The 22,841-nt window shown below is 49.1% G+C and overlaps 1 protein-coding gene across 2 annotated transcripts in view; it reads right to left on the bottom strand.

Annotated features, from left to right (window-relative positions):
• Window positions 1-802: 802 nt before the first annotated feature.
• Window positions 803-22,841, bottom strand: part of SPATS2 (spermatogenesis associated serine rich 2) — a 114,546-nt gene continuing 92,507 nt past the window's right edge. For both annotated transcript variants that reach the window (XM_029594678.1, XM_029594679.1), the window contains one exon: window positions 803-4,051. In XM_029594678.1, the coding sequence (XP_029450538.1) occupies window positions 3,752-4,051 (300 nt within the window). In that variant the 3' untranslated portion in view covers window positions 803-3,751. The remainder of the gene's footprint in view (window positions 4,052-22,841) is intronic.

Raw genomic sequence — 22,841 nt, 5'->3', positions numbered from 1 at the left:
GAGGAGCTGTGCTAATCTCCAACAGCACATGCCTGATAATCCTTCCCTTCATCAGTGGTCCCAAGTCCAACAGTGATGTGCAGGCAGCAGCATTAGTAATGAAAGTCAGCATGGGTCCTGGGAGCCAGTACAAGCACACAGGCCCTGCAGTGGCCCCACTGCCACCTCACACAGGGCCTTTCCGTTACCACAGAAACTCATGCAAGGACTGGTTCAGAGGCTCCATGCTGATTTTGTCAACCAAGGCTGTTGCTTCTAGCACCTAAAGAGCACTGCTACTTGAGGCAAGGATGATCCCAGCTGAAGATTTTGTCACCTCATCTGGGATTCAACTCAGTTTGGAATGCCCTCGTGTCTTCAATCTGTGAATTAGTTATTGCCTGTGCTTTCCTTAAATTACAGGCTCATCTACTGTATTTAAATATGAACATCTCTACCCAATAGCCCTCTGGAGAAAATTCAGGATCAGGCTGTGGCATTACTGAATGCAAGCCTGGCATTTTGGGTCTTGATCCTTCAGGCCTTCCATCCATCCACTTGAGAAGATATTTCTCTCTGCCAGTATCGAGGCTAAGAATATTTCACTTCTTACAAGGAGGTAGTGCTGTACACTTGACAGTACTGTTTTTGCTACCACACATTTTCTGAACACATTTGTTGACATAAAGGTTCTCAGCAATGCATTTGCTGTCTAGAACAGCAGAACTCTTCTCTCTGTATCAAGGACTTATTCCCAACAGGACATTGTCAGCATACGAAAGACACAACTATTCATCTCATTACTGTCTCAATTACACAAACATCAATGCTCAAACTTTATTACTTAACTAAATTTCCTAAGAAATTAAGTGTTACAAAATAATTTCATCCTATCCATAAAATAGGAGATGCCCTGTAGCTTGTAGGCCCTGAGATATTATCTACAGTTGTCCTAGCGTAGGAGGAGCAACCCCAGAGCCTTCACCATTCTGTGCTACACAACCCTTGGGACATCTCAACATAAAAATTGTACAGATGTACTTTGTCTTTTGGATGTTCCTCAGCACACAAGACCACCAGTACATGTTTTATATATTGCAAGTTTGTAGAGCCACTGTGAGGCACAAGCCCCAGGGCCCAAAGTGAGCTAGCACCTCTCCAGAGATCCTCAGGGTCAGAGTCAGGGTCATGGCAGATGCTTAGAAGTAAAATTATTTCACCTCTACATTAGCAAGTCAAACCATGACCAGACCAGACCAGCCCTGCTCACCAATGATGATCTACATGAAATGAGCAGCTAGGTGTGGCCTAGCTCCAACTAGTGCTTTCTACTCCTGAAGAGATGAAAAGATGTTCTTTCCATGTTTGTTAGCATGAATGTTCACAGCCCTTGAAGACCTGCCCAGGTCACCTGAAACAATAGGAAAATTCTCCAAAGGCAGTGTGTAATACAGGGAAGATGGACAGCCAAATTTACATTGGTTTTGTATTTCTACAAAGTGATGAAACAGATGCTCAGTACATCTGTGATCTTCTGCAGAGCACAAATATAACTAGTCTCCTAATGCTTGTGTGTGCCCAACTTTGCAAGCAAGAACAGTTGCAGAGTGGACAAGAACCAGGTGATAGATCTTTGGAGATGAGATGCCCTGTTATTGTGGATGTCTCCTGTAGCCATTTACAAAACTATAGGCACAGGAGACAGTATTCAACATCCTAGAACATCAGTGACCAGACCCACTCCTGCCTGAGGTAGGTCACAATGTCAAAGTCTTTGGTCCATACAGATTTGCTCGTCAAGGGACTGAGCCAGGAGGGATAGAGGGATGGAGGAGAGAGAATTATCCAGAGACAGACACACAGCAAACACTTCTGGGGTAGAGGACCATGCTGTTATAGTTCCAGCTTGCAAAAAAGTTTTGCACGTGGGCACTTTTAGAAAAAGCAGTGTTTTTCAACCCTGTCCTGCAAGCACACTAAACCAGTCTGGTTTTTAGGTTATCTGCAATAAATATGGAAATCTCTTATGAATATTCACTATGGCTATCCTGAAAACCCGATTGGCTAGGTGTGTAACCAGCACAAGGTGGAGAACTACTGGCTTAAACCAAGAGCCAAATGGGTTCTAGTCCCAGCTCTGCAATTATGATTGTGGCTATGTCATTTAGCAATCCTGTATGTTACTAACTGGGTAAGACTAATCCTCTTCATTGAGAATAGACCACAAACCCTCCAGCCCAGCAAAGCTGTGGAGCTAGTGCCTGTTGACTCATTGGGAAATTATCTATGAATAGACCCTGTCCTACCTTCCTGGCTGAAGCCCTATGTCCTTGTCATAAAATAAAAAAAAATATAAAAATCCCTCCAACAATGCTGCTAAAAAAAAAAAAGTACTTCTAGAATTGAGAGGCTCTAGTGCCTTCAGGATATCATTTATTTTCTCAAAACCACTAACCCTATTCAGATAGTCTTGCTTCCAGAGGCCCCTCTCCCAGAAGAGGCATCACATTACTATTTGTGCTCATAGGGAAAGGGGATGGCAGACAAATATGATGCAGCTAACTTGCTGTCTGCTGCCCTGCCTCTCAAGCCTGCAGTAGGAGAGGCCCTCGCTGCAGGGCTGTTACGTCAGTTTATGAGGACCCAAAAAAGTCTGACACAGAAGTGAGCAGGGGAGAGTTCTTGCCCCTTCATTGCAGGCTTCTAGAGCTGAGGCACTGGTAGTTGATGTGGTAGCAACACAAGGTGTAGAGATGCACATCGCCAGCATACATAGAATTTTCAGTTGCCCACCCCTCAGCAAAAATGTATGGATGGTAATTAAAGTCAGCTTTAATTAAAACAGAGCTGGGACCAGAAAATGAAAATTCATTTCATGCTTCATCAACTTATGAAATCTGTCCAGCAAATTTTTTTTTTTTTTTTATAGAATATTGTCCATACATAGCATACATGGAAGGATGGCTTCTCTCACTCACATACACACCACCTGAATCAGGAGACCTCTAATCCATTTGTACTGGTCACATTTAACTGCAGTCATCCAATATAGCCAAGTGTTTTCCTTCAAAGACAAAGTAGTGTGGCTACTGGATGCAGAGAAATAAGCCAACAAACAAGTAACAGGCAATACTTTTTATCTGATGCTTTGATTGCTTTGCACCAAGCTGATAAAGAGGAGCATAACTCCTGGTATAAAAAAAATGTACTGAGTGAGTCCAATAAAAAAGTATCACCTATAACTTGTTTGTCGACCTTTATTTCTACCCTCAAGGTCAAAAATCGAGAAATGGTAAAAGGAGGAAAATGACTTCTAGAAATGTTTATACTCCTGTGGGTCCCACTGCTGCAGCCCACCAGGGGCAGCTGCTGTTGGAAGGCACACTACCACAGGAACAGGAGCGAGCAGCTGTAAAACCCTCATTCATGAAGGGATTCATGCTGTGGCCTGCTGGCTCTGTGGGAACAGAGAAGATCAAGAGTGTTTTAAAAATAAACTCAAGGAGAACGGTAGTGTCTGACTGAAGCAAAGCACCAACTGTAGGCAGCATGAATGTGTCTACAGGTTGGCAAGGGTGTTAGTAGCACATACCAAAGACAACATGCTACACAGACTCAGATCAGCTAGAAAAAAAAAGGGGAGAACAGACAACACAGAAAAACAGAAAGTTTAAAGTGGCACAAGAGTGAGAAATGTAAACGCTTTGTTAATAATCTAGCTATGACTCTCCTACAGTCCGGTTTTCCAGCTGAATGTAGGTCAGGAATTCTCTCAGGTAGTCACCATGTCCATCTGGGTACTGCGTGGCTTGCGCTGGGGGAGGGCTGCTGGTGCTGAGGGGACAGGCTGGTTGGATTCTGAGCAGGTAGCAATGCCATTGGTCTCCGGGGTGTGCTGCTGGTCATAATCACTGCTGTGCGCAGGTGGCCGGGTCTGGAAGCCCTGGTATCGATTGCCAGACACATAGCGGGAGTTGGTTCTGGAGCGGTTCATGTTTTCAGGTCGTCCTGGGTTGGAGAAGTCATTCTGGCGCTGATAGCCCTGACCAGGGCGTCTGTTACCCTGAAAAACCTGTGAACAGTAGAGAACCTTTGTAAAATCATGGGAAACACCCTAAAGTAACAGTTATATAATCCTTTGGAGGCTGCAGACTGCATCATTGGTGGGGATAGCAGAGTTGCTTACCTGTAAGAGGTGTTCTCCCAGGACAGCAGGATGTTAGTCCTCACATATGGGTGACATCATAAGATGGAGCCCTGTCACAGAATACGTTTGCCAAAGTTTCTAGAACTTTGACTGGCACAGTGAGCATGCTCAGCATGCCACTAACCCTGTGGGCACACGGGTTCCCCCTTCAGTCTCATTTGTAGCAAAAAGTACGAGCGAAAAATAAAATAAGAAAACAGTATCGAACCCAACTCCACGGGGTGGTGGGCAGGATTCGTGAGGACTAACATCCTGCTGTCCTGGGAGAACACCTGTTACAGGTAAGCAATTCTGCTTTCTCCCAGGCCAAGCAGGATGGTAGTCCTCACATATGGGTGAATAGCAAGCTACAGGCTGACTCATAAGAAGCAGGCGAAGCAGCACACAACATGTGCAGCAGGCACAACAACTGGGGTGCTGTTGGCAATGAGGAGGCAGCCTGAAATTCACAGCGGGTCGAGGTAGGATGAGTTGGGTTTTTACACTGGGAATAAATTCTGTAGGACAGACTGGCCAAAGACAGAGTCTTGTCTGCCAGCCTTATCAAGACCATAGTGGGCTGCGAAGGTGTGGAAAGAACTCTACGTCGCAGCCCTGCAGATGTCGGCAATTGGTACTGAACAATAGTGTGCTACTGACGTTGCCATGGCCCTGACTTAGTGTGCCTTCACTCATCCTTGAAGTGGAAGGCCTGCTTGCTGGTAGCAGAATACAATGCAGTCTGCCCACCAGTTGGAGAGAGTCTGCTTGCCCACCGCAGCTCCAAGCTTGTTTTTGTCAAAAGAAACAAAGAGTTGGGTGGACTTCCTGTGGACTGCAGTGCAGTCTAAGTACAATGCAAGCATACGCTTACAGTCCAAGGTGTGCAGAGCTCACTCACCCGCTTGAGTGTGAAGCCTTGGGAAAAAAAAGTGGGCAAGACAATAGACTGGTTTAAGTGGAAATCTGTTACCACCTTAGGAAGGAATTTAGGGTGAGTGCAGAGAACCACCCCGTCATGGAGGAACCTTGTGTAGGGTAAGTAGGTCACAAGGGTCTGAAACTCACTGACCCTGCGAGCAGATGTTATGGCTACCAGGAAAATTACTTTCCATGTAAGATATCTGAGTTTGCAGGAATGTAGGGGCTCAAAGGGAGGGCGTATGAGCCGTGCAAGAAATACATTGAGGTTCCATGCCACGACCGGTGGTCGTAGAGGAGGCTTAAGCTGTAACAAGCTTCTCATGAAACGACTCACAAGGGGTTGAGCCGATGTCGGGGCATCCCCTATTCCTTGATGGCACTGAGGTATACCCTTATGGAGGATATCTGGAGAGCAGATTCCGAGAGGTGCAAGAGATAGTCTAAGAGTTTCGGTGTGGGGCAAGAAAAGGGATCAAAGCCTTTTTGTGTGCACAAGGTAAACCTCTTCCACTTAGAGCAGTAAGACTTCCGCATGGAAGGCTTTTGTGAAGCTACAAGGACTTGAGAGAAGCTACTAGAAAGATTGAAGGGTTTAAATATCAATCTTTCAACATCCAGGACGGCAGAGACAGGGTCTGGAGGTTCGGGTGGCATAAATTGCCGTGATTCTGTGTTATGAGGTTGGGCGTAGTGCCCAGGCGAAAGGGTTCCTGGACAGATAGGTCGAGAAGTATGGGAAACCAGACTTGGTGTGGCCAATATGGGGCTATGAGTATCATTGAGCCTTGGTCCTGTTGTAACTTCACGAGTGTCTTGCTGATTAACAGAATCTGAGGGGGCAGGCAAAGGCATCCATGGTTGGTGCCCTTCGGTCCCTGTGTAGGGAGCAAAAGCATTTCACTTTGCAGTTCGGTTCGGATGCAAAGAGGTCAATGGTTGGCTGACCCCACCGGTGGAAGATTCTGCTCACAATAGAGGGATCCAGAGACCACTCATGGGGCTGGAAACTTCGACTGAGGCGGTCCACTACTGTATTCTGTGTGCCTGCCAGATAAGTGGCTCGCAGTAGTATTGAGTGCGACAGGCCCCAGGCCCAAATCTGCACTGCCTCTTTGCAGAGCAGGTAAGAGCCCATGACCCGTTTGTTCAGGTACCACATTGCAACTTGGTTGTCTCTTTGAATCAAGACTACCTTGTTCGAGAGGAGGTCCATGAATGCATAAAGGGCGTAATGCATCTCTCGAAGCTCTATAGAAACATAGAAATGACGGCAGAAGAAGACCAAACGGCCCATCCAGTCTGCCCAGCAAGCTTCACACATTTTTTTCTCTCATACTTATCTGTTTCTCTTAGCTCTTGGTTCTATTTCCCTTACACCCCCACCATTAATGTAGAAAGCAGTGATGGAGCTGCATCCAAGTGAAATATCTAGCTTGATTAGTTAGGGGTAGTAGGGGTAGTAACCGCCGCAATAAGCAAGCTACACCCATGCTTATTTGTTTTACCCAGACTATGTTATACAGCCCTTATTGGTTGTTTTTCTTCTCCCCTGCCGTTGAAGCAGGGAGCTATGCTGGATATGCTTGAAGTATCAGTTTATTCTTCTCCCATGCTGTTGAAGCAGAGAGCCATGCTGGATATGCATCGAAAGTGAAGTATCAGGCACATTTGGTTTGGGGTAGTAACCGCCGTAACAAGCCAGCTACTCCCCGCTTTGTGAGTGTGAACCCTTTTTTCTTCTCCCCTGCCGTTGAAGCAGAGAGCGCTGCTGGATGTGTGTAGTATCAGTTTTTCTTCTCCCCTGCCGTTGAAGCAGAGAACTATGCTGTATATGCCTAGAAATTGAAGTATCAGGCTTATTTGGTTTGGGGTAGTAACCGCCGTAACAAGCCAGCTACTCCCCTCTTTGTGAGTGCAAATCCTTTATTCCACATTTCCTCTTGCTGTTGAAGCTAGAACGATGTTGGAGTCACAGTAAGCATGTGTACGTTTATTGAATAAGGGTATTGTCTCCAGGCAGTAGCCATCATTCTGGCGAGTCATCCACTCTTCATTGGCGGCCTCTTGACTTTATGGATCCACAGTGTTTATCCCACGCCCCTTTGAAGTCCTTCACAGTTCTGGTCTTCACCACATCCTCCGGAAGAGCATTCCAGGCATCCACCACCCTCTCCGTGAAGAAATACTTCCTGACATTGGTTCTGAATCTTCCTCCCTGGAGCTTCAAATCGTGACCCCTGGTTCTGCTGATTTTTTTCCTACGGAAAAGGTTTGTTGTTGTCTTTGGATCATTAAAACCTTTCAAGTATCTGAAAGTCTGTATCATATCGCCTCTGCTCCTCCTTTCCTCCAGGGAAGTTGATCTGATAAGTTGCTTCGGCTTTTGTCCAAATCCCTTGGGTTTGAAGGCCTTCGACATGGGCTCCCCAGCCTAGGTTGGAGGTGTCCATGGTTAAGGTCACCTGAGGAGCTGGTTGCTGGAAGGGAAGACCTATTTGTAAGTTGGCCTTGTGCATCCACACGGCAAGAGACAGACTAAGCTGGGTCGTTATGTGGACAAGGGACAAAAGCGTCTGAGCAGCTTAGTGCCACTGAGATTTTAGAGTCCATTGTGTCACTCTCATGGCTATATGTGCCATTGGGGTGACATGGACTGTTGATGCCATGTGGCTGAGAAATGTAAGCAATTGATGAGCCGAGGCTGTTCGTCGACTGCAGATAAAGCTGGCAAAGTTGGACAGCGTGGCTGTGCAGTCGTTGGGTAAGAACCCTTTGGCAACTTTGGTGTCTAGATCTGCTCCTATAAAGGAGAGATGGGGAGATGGTGTCAGGTGGGATTTTGAGTAGCTGATCAGAAATCCCAATGATTGTAGAAGTTTTGTGGTAAGGTCGAGGGAATCGAGGGCTCCTTGCCTGGACTGACTTTTTATAAGGTACACTCACAGGGGAACGAGAACTATTTTCTCTATATTATATATCATCACCACCAATAAGAGAAAAGTGCAAAACTTTATTATCACAACTTTCAAAAGTATTTTGGAAATGTGTCCATACAATATAAAATCGCACACACTCTCTCATTCACACCATAAAAACATTAGAATGCACACAAGTGCCAGCATACCAGGCTCCAATGAGCCTATATAATTGTACAATACCTTTTGAATGTAACATGTACTTAAATACCCTGTGGATATATCCACTTACAATCTACATATTTCTGACTCCCACCTCTGTTTTCTACTTGTAATAGACTCGGTATATCAATTTAGCACATTAATAATATATGCTGATAACTACGCTGGACACTATGTGGAATTCTTATCCTTGGAATGTCATATTATACTATGTTTGACATATTAATCGGCTTATCGCTGTGGTGTACAATTAACCAGCTTTATGGAACCGATCCTGGTATCGACTGTGAGCTGACAAGAGTAGTCTTTGAGAATGTCGAGCATCTATGTCCCGAGGAAGGTTGGAAATAGTGAACATCTATGCAGTCTGGCAGAAAAGTTTTGAGTTTAAACGATTTTGAGTGGTTGCAGTCCCCCTGAGGAAGCAAACACATGTGAAACAGGGGCCGCTTGTTGGGGTCAGACCACGTGAAGTTACATCTGCGGTGAAGTTGAAAACGGACATTCCAAGGATAAGAATTCCACATAGAGTCCAGCGTTGTTATCAGCATATATTATTAATGTGCTAAATTGATATACCGAGTCTATTACAAGTAGAAAACAGAGGTGGGAGTCAGAAATATGTAGATTGTAAGTGGATATATCCACAGGGTATTTAAGTACATGTTACATTCAAAAGGTATTGTACAATTATATAGGCTCATTGGGGCCTGGTATGCTGGCACTTGTGTGCATTCTAATGTTTTTATGGTGTGAATGAGAGAGTGTGTGCGATTTTATATTGTATGGACACATTTCCAAAATACTTTTGAAAGTTGTGATAATAAAGTTTTGCACTGACTTTTTATAAGCCAGTCGCGTGCTATGGAAAGATGTGAATGCCCATGCAGTGCAGCTGTGCAGCCACGACTGCCAGGCACTTCGTGAATACTCGGAGCGCTGAAGCCAGGCTGAACGGCAGTACCGTGTATTGATAGTGCCTATGACCCACTACAAAATCGCAGGTATTTGCGATGAGGAGTGAAGATGGCAATATGGGCATAAGCATCCTGAATGGCCAGAGAGCAGAGCCAATCTCCCCTGCTGTAGGAGGGGGGAGCATGGTACCTAGGGATACCATTGTGAAACGTTCTTTATGAAGAAATGTGTTCAGGGCACGGAGATCTAGAATAGGCCGGAGGCTGCTGGTCTTTTTGGGGATTAGAAAATAGCGGGAGTAGAACCCTTTCCCTTGCTGAGTCGGGGGATCCGATTCTGCTGCCCTGGCAGACAGAAGGGTCGAGTGCTCTGACTTGAGAAGTGCTGTGTGATCATCCCTGCTCCACGCTAAACTGCGTGGGGAGTCCAGGGGTATAGCTGATAAATTTAGACAGTAACTGTGGGTTATTATGGAGAGTACCCATTGGACCATTGTAATTTGGTGCCAGTTGGTTACGAAGTGGCATAGGTGGCCTCCCCCTGCTAAGTCAGGTCTTGGGATCAAGGTGGGGTGGCTGCTGCTCTCTGGAAAGAAGTCAAATCCAGTTGCAAAACCAGCTTGTGGGGCTGGTTGCGTCCTAGGGATCCTTGTTTGACGTGCTTGTCCTCTCCGAAGGGCTCGAGCTGGACGAGCCCGAGACGCAAGAGGATAATACCTGTGTGGTCTATAAAATTGCTTTCTGGTGTCTCTTCCTGTGCCCCTGCGGGCTACGGAGGGTGCCCCTGAGGTGACAGTTGACGAAGGGTTTCATGATGGTCCTTCAACTGGGCCACTGTGTCTTGAATTTTATCCCCAAACAGGTTTTCCTCTGTACATGGGAGATCAGCTAGTTTATCCTGTACCGCGGGACGTAGGTCTGAGGCTTTGAGCCAGGCCCAGCCTGCTACTGAGACTCTAGATGCTATTTCAAGAGTCATAAGCAGCTCTCACCTCGTGCTTACCTGCCGCCAATCTTTTCTGTAGAATGGAGGTTAAGGTCTCTTGCTGTTGTTGAGGTAGGGTGTCTGTGAAATCCTGAAACTGTTCTGACACCGGCTTCCAGCGGGATAGCAAAGCTTTCTGTAATGGACGCATAGGAGCAAAACTCCAGGGGACCAGATCGATAGTGGAAGCCATGATCTCCAGTACCTAAAGGTAGTCCCCGTGTCGTGGGAAGTGGGAGCAAGAGACGTTTGAGCACTTGATCCAGACCGAGTGACCGGGAGAAACACCTTGCCGACCCGGGTATTGAAGCGCGCTCCCAAAAAGTCAGAACCTGGGAGGACTGAAGGCCCTTGGAGAAATTGACTATCCACCTGAGTGAGGTGAGGAAAGCAAGAACCTGATTGACTGCGATTCTGCAGAGGTTTGCCGACTTGGCCCACACAAGCAGTCGTCTAGGTGAGGATGGACTAGGATCCCTCCTCGGCGAAGTGCTGCCGTCACCACCTGGAGATAGGCTTCCGTCACGTCGAGGGAGACCAGGTATTCACCTGGACGAACTGTCGCTATCGCCACCCTCAGGGTTTCCATTCGGAAATGGGGCACCCTGAGGGTCCGATTGACTCTCTTGAGATCCAAGATGGGACGGAAGGAACCGTCCCTTCTGGCACGACGAAGTAGATGGAATACTGGCTGACGCCTTGCTCCTCCCCTGGAACTGGGACTATGACTCCCAGAATCTGGAGTCTGGCAAGAGTCTGGCAGACAGCCGCCCGCTTTCTGGGACCACAAGGGGAGACCCTAAACAGGTCCGGCAGATCTCGAGCAAACTCTAAAGCGTAACCTTTCTCGATCACCTCGAGGACCCCCTGGTCTGACATGAGTTTGACCCATTCCTCCAGAAAACAGGAGAGATGACCACCGAAGACTGGAATGGAGGAATGGGGCAGCTGGATCTCATTGGGAAGCGGGCTTTGCTGTGGAACCCTGTGAGCTACCATCCCGGAAGGCACAGTGGCCACGAAGGAATGAGACCAGGCCTGGGACCGGGAGGAGTTAGGAACCCCGCGCCCTGTTATTAAACCTCCGTTGCCCGGGAGCGGAAGGAGGGAGAGAGCGGAGGATCCCTGAGCTCTGCAGGCGGCGGTAATTGCAACCTACCCAGCTGGTGACCGCGTGACATCACTGCCTGACCCGGGGCCTCAAACCCCGCGAGACTGCGTCTTGTCGCCTAAGCCGCGTGCGCCAAAGGGGCGCGCACGGCTTAGACCGCCTTTGCTGCCTGTTTGCCTCGAATTTTGTTGTTGATTTATGGGGCGCAAAAGGAAGGCCAAGGCCTATACATCCTCCCCGACCATTCCGATAACCGGTCCGATGGACGCCCATCTGAACAGGCTAAATATGCCACAAATGGACAGTAACAGAGATTTTTTTGAAGCCTCGTTAAGTCCAGGCACGAGACCCACACCAACGCAGCCCCCAGGAGCAGCAACCGTGGATAATACCATTGGAAGTGAGTCTGCAGACTTAAGTAGAGAGGAGGTACTACCGGAAATGGTAGGGCCCAAGCCTCTACATCCTTTGGCTTCTATACATCTGGAAGGTGAGATTGTATAACAACTCCATCTCAAGAGAGCATACAATCAGTTGGATTGGATGCATCCAAAGTGACGATGGGGGACTTGTGGAGGATGCTAGTTAAATTAGATACTAATGTTACCCAGATGAACTCTTCCCTTTCATTGATGGCGAATAGTAATAAAACAATGATAGTTGAACAGGGGAAGAAAATGGTAGATATAGAAACTAGAGTGAATAGATTAACAACGGATGTTCAGAATATTCAAAGTATTGAAAGTATACGTGTGTCAGATAATGTGATCTTGCATAATGATATAGAAAATTTATTTCGAATTAAGAATTTGCGTTTTGTTAACTTTCCTTACACGAGATTAATGGCACCACAGGAGATGTTTACTAAATATTTAAAGGAGATACTAGCTTATAAGGATGAGGAAATCCCTCCTGTTTCAAAAATTTATTATTTTCCCTTAAGATTTGTTGATGGACCTGGAGGAATGAATGATATTCCATCCCCAGGGATATCAACATTTCTGGAGGATTCCCTGGATGTAATAAATAAGCGAACAACATTGTTTGTGTCTTTTGTCCAAGAAAGGGATAAAGAGTCTATATTTGAGAAAGCCTTAAAAAACCGTGAATTTTTATTTTGTGGACAGAAAGTATATACTTTCCCCGATGTATCTAAAACTATGCAGAGTCGCAGAAAGCAATTTCTTAAAATGAAAGACAAAACATTGGAATTAGGAGCAACCTTTTTTTTAAGGTTCCCCTGCCAATGTTTTGTGAATTATCAGGGAAATAAGTTTATTTTCACTATTCCTTCTCATATGGAAAATTTTTTAAGGGATAAAGAATTAGAGAAGTCTAATCAAGTAGCATTAACAACAAATGTGGGTATTGAATAATAGAAATTAGATCCTCCTTCTCTTGAAAATTTACAGAAAGGTTATGTTTAGACCGCTCCCTTTATTTGATAAAGGTGCTAAAATTGGATTATTATGTATTTATGATTTTGATTTATTATTATGTTAGTACACTTTAATTGCCTTATTTGATTGTATGGATAATATGATATTACTTGAATGTGAATCGGAAATTAATAAAGTATAAATTATAAAAAAAAACCAAAAAAAAAAAACCCTCCGTTGCCCTCTGAAACGGGAACGCGTAGGGAAAAAGACCTAGGCTGCGTAGGGCGGCCCTCTGGCAGCTTATGAACCTTGATTGCACCCCGGGATTTAATAAGCTGCTCTAGGTCCTCGCCAAAAAGCAACTTACCTTTGAAAAGAAGCGGGCCCAGCTGGGATTCAGGAGAGGAGTCCGTCGCCCAATGGCGCAACCAGAGGAGGTGTCTGGCCAACACTGCAGAGACCATTGCCTTGCCCTGTACATGGAGTAAATCATAAAGAGAATCCTCTCCATACGGCACTGTACCCTCCAGCCGTTCAGCCTGCTCCGCCTCTGTGTGCTGAGCAATTGTTGAACCCATCTAAGGCTTACCCACTGCATGAGACTGCTGCAGATCGTCACCCGGACTCCCAAGGCCAAGATTTCGCAGATACGCTTGAGATAAGAGTCAAGCTTGTGGTCCTAGACATCCTTCAGAGTGGTGGCGCCCACCACTGGGATAGTAGTGTGCTTGGTGACCGCTGAAACGGAAGAGTCCACCTCGGGAATTTTCAGCAGCTCCAGGCAATCCTCGGGAAGAGGGTAGAGCATGTCCATAGCCCCACCCACATGTAGCCCCAACTCGGGAGCTTCCCATTCTCGAAGCAGTAGCTTATGCATGGGATGGAACGAAACAATGCATGGAGACGCCCTGAGCCCTGCCAGGACCGGGTCCATATAAGCTGGCATTGCGGCCATAACCGCATCAGCTGGTGGGACTTCAATCCCCAGTTCCTCTAGAATGAAGGGATAAGAGGCTCCAGCTCTTCCCTATGAAACAAACGGGGTCATCCGCTTCGAGAGGTGAGCCCGGCAAAGACAAATCCGCATCTGGGCCTGGTCCGGAGTAGCGGGTGGATGAGGCGGATCCGGAGGGGGGGGGGGGGGCACCCCCGGAATCAACCCAATCCTGAACGGAGCCCTAAGGATCCGGTGCCACGGGAGCGGTTGGAGTGGGCAGCCGTGGGATTTTTTTTATTTTGGCGGGCGGTGGAAGTGGGGGAGGGTTCTGCTCCTCCTGTAAGCTAGTGAAGTATGATTTGTGCATCAGCAGCACAAAATTCTGAAGAAAATCTCTTTCAGTGTTTCCCGGGGGGGGGGGGGGGGGGGAACCCTGAAAATCCGATTCCCCTGCCCCCAGCAACTCTGAATTAGGAGCTGTAGAAAAACTCAAAATGGCTGCCATTCCCGCAGTCTGCCACGGCAGGAACAGCCTGGCCATGCGGCGCGAAGAACGCCCCCAGGTCCTTGAGTAGGTGGTTCGGAGGGACCCTCCTCACCCGGGAAGCAGCCCTAGCAGAGCCCTTAGCGGGAAAGCCGCAAACAGGCTCCCCGCAGGCTAAACAGTGTGATCGCGGCATGATTGACAGGGGCAGCCCGCGAGCAGAGAGAAAAAACAGCTGATTAGTGCCGGGGAGAGGAGCGTGTGCAGGCGAATGAACCCTGCCCGCTCCCTTCTCTACTTCCTCTGCTGCAGCAAACTGCTGTCCGATTTGAGATAAAAAATGAAGCTTGTAACCTCTATTTCTGTTTTGTTTTTAAACTTTTTTCAGATGGGGGAATGAACTTCCCTGTAATGGCTGCCGGGGAATAACATGCTCATGGCAGTTACTTAGGGGGAGTGACTGGACTACCAGTTTCGCCCTGATAGACGGGTCACCGGGAAGGGAGCCTAGACTGAGAAAACTCAAGGGGCAAGCCCCTTTAGGCCTCCCCAAGAGCGAGAAAACAGCGCTGTCTCCTTAAAGGACAGAGCTGCTTCAAAGTTTTTTGTTTTTTTTTAATTAAATCAAATAAGAATAATACTTGCTTAAGCTTGAAAACTGAGAGAAAATAACCCTGCAGGGCAAAGGTAAAGTAATGAAGTAAGGGAACTGGAAGTTGAGCTGCCTGCATCTGCTGGAGACAGACAAATACAGAAAGTATGCAGGGTAGGCTCTGTCTTCATATAGGCTATCTTTTCAGTTTTGGTCTGTCTCCATCTGCTGGACAGGAGGCTCAACCCAAGGTCTGGACTGATCCGGGTATGTACAGAGAAAAATAAATTAGCCTCTAGGGCTATTAATTTACCTTTTAGGGAAAGGAAATGCCTCCTTCTAGCCTGAGTGGGCCTGGAGACATCAGGAAAAACTTGTATTCTCTGACCACAAAATGCTAAATCTTTATTCCTGAAAAAAGCCTTAAAGGTCATATCTTTATCCATTTCTCGAACAAAAGTTACAAAAAGCATTGACCTTTTATGGATAATATCAACTGATTCCTCTAAAAATGTTGATACACCTAGAGTAGCAGAATCTATCAAATCACCATTTTGAGTTAACTATATTACCCGTTTTATTAGGTAAATAGAAGATCTTTGATATCTCTGGCATATTCTCATCCTTATATAATGGTATTTCCCTTAGATATGTTTTAAACATCTCTAAAGGTGAGAGTAGCCTTGTCCTTGGGAAATTTACCAACCGCAAATTTTTTTATTTTAAACAAATTTTCTACATTTTCCATTTCCTTATGAATAGCCAAACTATCCCTAATGTGAATTGTTTCAGTATCCTATAACAATTGAACTTTAGCTGATAAAGCACACAAATAATTTTCTAAACTATTGATCTTTTTGGCCTGTTCTTCAATCATTATTTTGTTAGAATTCACAATAGAAGATAAAAGAAAATTAGGTTCTTACCTTTTGCTAATTTTCATTCCTGTAGTACCGAGGATCAGTCCAGACTCCTGGGTTTTGCCCCCCCTCTAGCAGATGGAGACAGAAGTTTATAAACAAAAAACTCCACCTACATATAGGCTGGTGCCACCTACAGTCTGGCAGTATTACTGAATGTCAAAGTAGCAGGATAACCCGCAACAAATAACCCAAAGAACACTGAAGATTACCTCCAAACTAAGCCAAACTGAAGCTTAACTCCACCCAACTGGGTACCGAACTCGAGGCAACCAACAAACAAAAAACATATTCCAGAAACAGCACACAGACCACACATCCTCTTCCGGCAGACAACCGCAACCGCAATACTGGGCGGGACTCTGGACTGATCCTCGGTACTACAGGAACGAAAATTAGCAAAAGGTAAGAACCTAATTTTCTTTTCCCTGTACGTACCAGGATCAGTCCAGACTCCTGGGATGTACCAGAGCTTACCTTACTGAGGGTGGGAGCCGGAGAAGCCTGCTCTAAGCACCCCTTCTCCAAACCCCGACGACTCTGGCGCCTTCACATCCAAACGATAGTGCCGGGCAAAAGTATGGACTGACTTCCAAGTGGCCGCCCTACAGATCTCCTCTGTAGGAATATGTTGGCATTCCGCCCAGGATGCAGCCTGGGCGCGAGTAGAGCGGGCTTTCAGCCCCACCGGTAATGGTCTCCCCGCCAACAAATATGCGGAGCGAATGGTTTCCTTCAACCAACGAGCAATTGTAGTCTTGGAGGCCGCTTTACCTCGCCTGGGACCACCATAGAGGACGAACAGATGATCGGAGACTCTGAACACAGTAGTGATCTCCAAATAGTGCAACAAGACGCGCCGAACATCCAGCTTCCGCAGGTCCCTAGCCAAGGGATCCGAAGACTGCACCTGACCAAACGATGGCAACTCCACCGTCTGATTGACGTGAAAGGACGAGACCACCTTTGGTAAAAAAGACGGCACAGTACGCAAGGAGACTCCTGAATCCGAAATCCTCAGAAAAGGTTCCCGACAAGACAGAGCCTGCAGCTCAGAAATCCGCCTCGCCGATGCCATGGCCACCAAAAATACTACCTTGAGCGTCAAGTCCTTAAGAGTGACGTGCCGCAGAGGCTCAAACGGTGCCTTACACAGCGCCTTAAGAACCACATTCAAATTCCAAGACGGACACGGAGGACGAAACGGAGGGCGTAACTGTTTAGCCCCCCGAAGGAAACGCACCACATCCGGATGCTGCGCTACCGAAACTCCGTGCACCCGCCCCCGCAAAGATCCTAGCGCTGCCACTTGCACCCGCAAAGAACTACAGGACAGGCCCTTAGCCAACCCATCCTGGAGAAACAGCAGAATATCTGGAATAGTCGCCCGGGTAGGTGCTGTGCCGCGATGCACACACCAAGTCTCAAACAGTCGCCACACGCGCACGTACGCCAGAGACGTAGATTTCTTTCGGGACTGCAACAGCGTGGATACCACGGAAGCCGCGTACCCTTTAGAGCTCAACCGCTGCCTCTCAAAAGCCATGCCGCTAGACAAAAGCGATGCACCAGGTCGAAACAAACGGGCCCCTGATGTAGGAGATCCGGCAGAAATGGAAACCGAAGTGGCCCCTCGACCGCCAGATTCACCAGATCCGCGAACCAGGGCCTCCTTGGCCATTCTGGAGCTACCACGATCACCTCCGCCGGGTGCTGCTCTATGCGATGCAGCACCCGTCCGATAAGCGGCCACGGAGGAAACACGTAGAGCAACACATCCCTCGGCCACTGAACTACCAGTGCATCCACTCCTTCCGCCAACGTCTCCCGTCGACGAGAGAAGAATCGAGGAGCCTTTGCATTGCGGAACGTGGCCATCAGGTCTACCGCCGGTGTGCCCCACCGATCGCAAATGAGCCTGAAGGCGTCCTCCGCGAGCTCCCATTCCCCGGGATCTAACCAATGCCGACTGAGAAAATCCGCCTGGACGTTTTCCACCCCGGCTATGTGGGAAGCCGCGATACTGCTCAAATGGGCCTCCGCCCATATCATCAACGACCGAGCTTCTGCCGCTACCGGCTGACTCCGGGTTCCCCCCTGCCGATTGATATAAGCCACCGTGGTCGCATTGTCCGACAGAATCCTGACCGAACGCCCGCGGAGTAGCGGGAGGAACCTCACCAGAGCTAATCGCACCGCTCGAGTTTCCAACCGATTGATGGACCACGACGCCTCCCGAGCCGACCATGTTCCCTGAACCGCTTGACCGAGACAGACTGCTCCCCAACCGAGCAGACTGGCATCCGTGGTAACCACCGTCCACGACGGAGTTTCCAACGAAACCCCGCGACTCAAGTTTTCCTGGCAGAGCCACCACGGCAAGCTGTCTCTGGCGTCCTGGGTCAATGGCAGGCTGAGGAAAAATTCCTCCGAGACCGGGCTCCAGCGGGAGAGCAACGCGGACTGCAAGGGACGCATATGCGCAAACGCCCATGGAACTAACTCTAGCGTGGAATTCATAGAGCCCAAGACCTGCAGATAGTCCCAGACCACTGGGACCGGTTTGCGCAACAACCTGCGAATTTGCCCCTGTAGTTTGAGGATACGCTCTTGCGTTAGGGCCACTGTGCCTTGACACGTGTTGAACACCGCCCCCAAATACTCCAGGGATTGCGACGGCACCAGATGACTCTTGGCCAGGTTGACCACCCAGCCCAGGGAGCGTAACAGGTGAAGCACCAGCTGAATCGCCAGCTGACAAAGAGTCCTTGACTTGGCCCGAATCAGCCAATCGTCCAAGTATGGATGCACCAACAGCCCCTCCTGGCGGAGTCTCGCCGCCACCACCACCATAATCTTGGTGAACGTGCGCGGGGCAGTTGCGAGGCCAAATGGCAACGCTTGAAACTGGTAATGTTGCCCCAGTACTGCAAAACGGAGAAACCGTTGGTGCTCCCGTCGAATCCCAATGTGCAGGTACGCCTCTGTGAGGTCCAGAGAGGCCATAAACTCTCCTTTTCTGACCGACGCGATCACGGACCGCAAAGTTTCCATTCGAAAACGCGGAACCCTTAGGCACTTGTTGACACTCTTCAAGTCGAGAATGGGACGAAACGTCCCCTTCTTGGGTACCACGAAATAAATGGAATACCGGCCCTGTCGGAGTTCGCCGGTCGGCACCGGAACGACGGCCCCGAGGTCGTGCAAGCGCGCCAGAGTCTCCCGCACCGCCTGGCGCTTTTCTGAAAACCCGCAAGGGGACACCAGAAAACTTGGAGCCGGACGGCGCGAAAAATCTAACGCGTAGCCGTGTTTTATCACCTCTAGGACCCACTGATCCGACGTAATCTTGGTCCATTCCTCGTAAAACCGGCTTAACCTGCCTCCAACCGGGGGAACCGAGGAACGGACCGGCCTCACTTCATTGTGCTGGCTTACTGCCCTGCACAGCCGGACTGGCCCCCAGACGGCCGAATCGACGCCCACGAAAGGACTGCGAGTACGATTGTTGGCGGGCCGCACCGTGACGGAACGAAGAGTTCGATCCTCGCGCTGCACGAGTTCTACGGCCCCCACGAAACCGCGGCCGAGCGGCTGGAGCACCCCGGAAACGGTATCTATCCTCCGGTAAACGGTGCGCTTTATTCTCCCCCAAGGATTCCAGGATATCCTCCAACTCCTTACCAAAGAGCAACTTCCCCTTAAAGGGAAGGGAGCCTAACCTAGCCTTGGAGGTACCATCCGCCGCCCAATGGCGAAGCCACAACAGTCGCCGCGCCGCTACCGCCGAGACCATGGTCCGTGCCGAAGTGCGCAGGAGATCATAAAAGGCATCCGCACTATACGCGATGACCGCCTCCAATCGACTCGCCTGTCTCGCCTCATCCGTCGATAGAGACTCATTCGCCAACAGCTGCTGTGCCCAGCGTAAACCGGCTCGCAACGAAAAATTACTACAAACCGCGGCCCGGATTCCCAACGCCGAGACCTCAAAAATACGCTTCAGTTGAACCTCTAAATTCCTATCCTGTATATCTTTGAGAGCCGTACCTCCCGTTACCGGGATGGTGGTCTTTTTGGTAACCGCCGCCACCGCCGAATCAAGTTTTGGCAGGCGCAAAAGCTCCAACACGTCCTCCAGCAGTGGATATAACTTATCCATAGCTTTAGCTACCTTGAGTCCTAAATCCGGAGTATCCCACTCCTTTAACATCAAATCCGATGCCGAGAAATGTAGTGGAAAAGCCGACGAGGGACCCCTGAGGCCCAAGACGACCGGATCCGTCTGACCCAGACGAGATTCTACCTGGGGAAGTGGGATTCCCAATTCCCCCAGGATTTCCGGGATGAGGGGCCCTAGCTCATCCCTATGGAACAACCGAACTACCTTCGGATCGTCCCCATCCGTAGCGTGCAGTGTCCCTGCATCCTTAGGCTCCGGCTCTTCATCCCCCTCCACCCCCCTCGGGGGCTGGGATGGACAGTCCAGATCCTCCTCCGGATCCGCCAGCGCCTCCGACGAGGAAAGCGAAGGCCCCTCCGCCCCCCTGGAACGAAGAGGCCTTGGCCTGGGCCGGGGCCTAGACAGCCCCCCTCCCCCCGTGCTGGATTTTGGGGCCTTGACCGCTGGCGCTCCGCTCTCAGAAGCGGGGACCCCCGGACCTCTCTTCCGAGCCAGGCGGCATGCTTTAAACGCCTTATGCATAAGTAAAACGAACCGCGAGTTAAATGAGGAGTCCGATGACCCCTCCTCCTCTTCCCCATCCTCGGGGGAATCATCACCAGGAGACCTGGACCCTAACGGCCCTTCTTCGCTTCCAGACACCCTCTGGGGGGACAAACGCGGCGGGTCCCGCACCTGTGCGCTGGTCTGCCGGCCCGCGCTAACTTGTGCTGCCCGCGCTGAGAAAATGGCCGCCGTTCCCGCCGAAAACACTGGCAAAATGGCCGCCGTCCCTGACGAACTCGCAGCCGTCCGCTCCGGGAACGCTGCTACCTCGCGGTCCTGCCTACCCCGCCGAGACGCCGAAGGCACCGCCGACCCTCCTTCTCCGCCGCCCACGCACGCGGAACAAAGACTGTCGCGCGACAGCCGCCCTGCCGCGGACCCGTAGGCCCGACACGAAGCCTGCCGAGGCATGTGCAAAAACGCCGCGGAGATCGGAGAAAAGAAGCAAGTAAGACAAAATTTTCCTTCCCGGATCGCCGAGCCCCCAGCCGCGAGGTACAAGCACACCACACACACACACACACAGCCAAACAAAAGTTTTTTTTTTTTTTTTTTTTTATATGCTGCTTACCTCGGGTCCGGATCCGGCTGGGGGGAGTGAGCCGGGACCCCCGGTATCACCCCCAGCCCTGTCAAGCCGGTACGTGGGGCTCCCCCACTCCTCGGCGGCCTCTACCAGGAGGAACGGTCCCCTCAGGACCCTACCTTCCCCTGGGAGGCGGGGATTGGGACCAGCAGGCAAGCCTCTGCGGTCCCTTCCCAGAGCACAAACAAAGAAAAACACCTACCGTCCTACCACAAAAGTCCTTCTTTTTTTTTTTTTTTTTACAACACCTAATAAACTAGGCCCTCAACAGACTGTAGGATTTTGCACCCTCTCCACCTGCTAGGAGACAGAAGAATACTGCCAGACTGTAGGTGGCACCAGCCTATATGTAGGCGGAGTTTTTTGTTTATAAACTTCTGTCTCCATCTGCTAGAGGGGGGGCAAAACCCAGGAGTCTGGACTGATCCTGGTACGTACAGGGAAAGATGCATTTGTTTGCGAAACGTTTGAGTCTAATTTAGAAATCATCCTCCATAGATCTATGAGAGTCACACTATTAGGGCTTTCTACAGGCTGTTGATTAAGCCTGTATATTTCCCTATGTGTGTCATCCCTGCCTGATGTTAATACCTGGTCAGTTGTTAAAAGACTACCTTGGATTTCACCAATTCCCCTTTCTCCCCAGTTTCTAAAACCAGTACTTTTTCAACATCAAATGGGGGAGTTACTGATGGTTGAGGAGGTAAAGACGGTCCTGCGCCAGGACTCAGGGAGACTGAAAGTAGTACTCCCTCACTGTCCTCACTAGGTGCTTCAATCTGCCTAAAGACATGATTGTCCATAGGGCCTCTAACTGCAATTGGAGAGGATGACAATCTTTGCTTTTCTCTTCCTTCCCATATTTGGGGAGAAAGAGAAGACACAGAGATTTCACTTACAATTGCTCTATCCCAGCATTTAACCAATACCTATCATAAACTTATAACAAAATCTCAGGAATTATAACAATACCTGACAAAGCCGCATGCCCCTTTGGCACACGTGGCTTAGGCAGCACGCCGCACTGCCGCGGATTTTAAAGCGGCAGTCGGCTGCAGATGACGTCACTCGGCTCCGCTCACACAGTGGAATAACCAGCTCCAGCTGGTGGTTCAGCGAAACAGTCCTGCACAGCAATTATTCCCCAAAGGGGTAGATGGTTCAATGCTGGGCAGTCCGGACTCTCCTCATTCCTCCAGAGTCCCCCCGTTTCCAGAGATTTCTGTTATATTGGGTCATATATAATTGATACGCAGCTATTCGTGCTATTAACAATGACCCTTGAAAGACTCTGAGCAACAATATGTCCAAAGCCTTTTGCTCCTTACCAGGAGGAGCAGAGGAGTGTGGGCGGGATCTTTTAGCCTTCTTTTGGGCTGATTCTACCACCACAGAATGATGTGGCAATTGGCTTTTTTTGAAATCCTGGGGCTTGCTGAACCAGGTACGTAGCATCAGTTTTCCTGTTTACTGGCACCCGGATGATCCCACAGGCGGTGCAAAAGGTCCAGAAGAACTTCATGGACTAGTATTGCCATTATCTCCTTTGGAGCGTCTATAAATTGTAAGACTTCCAACATTTTGTAACGAGCGTCCTCCTCTGTCACTAATGGAAATGGGATGGTTTCAGACATTTCCTTGACAAAGCTGGCAAAGTAGAGGTCTTCCGGAGAACGACGTCTTTCCTCTGGGGGTGAAGGCTCTGAGAGCAGCTCCTTGGAAGCTTGAGAGGAATGGTCCGAGGATGCATCCTCCCATGGATCATAGGGAGGTTCTCCTTCTCCCGGTGGACTTCCTGAGGGAGGAAGAGTACCAAAGCCAAGAGGGCGAGAAGGCATCGATGGCACCGAGGCGGAAGAGGTGCGCTTAGGCAACGATAGCCCCGATGGCCCTGGAATGGGTTCCGGCATCAGGCCAGGAGTCGCCTCCTCATCCTCCGAGGAATCCAGTATGGGGATTGGTACCTGCAGAG

Source organism: Rhinatrema bivittatum, chromosome 3, assembly GCF_901001135.1.
Source record: "Rhinatrema bivittatum chromosome 3, aRhiBiv1.1, whole genome shotgun sequence".
In the NCBI taxonomy this organism is placed as follows: Eukaryota; Metazoa; Chordata; class Amphibia; order Gymnophiona; family Rhinatrematidae; genus Rhinatrema; species Rhinatrema bivittatum.
Note: the sequence above shows the minus strand (reverse complement) of the source record. Positions and strands in the feature narration are given on the sequence as shown.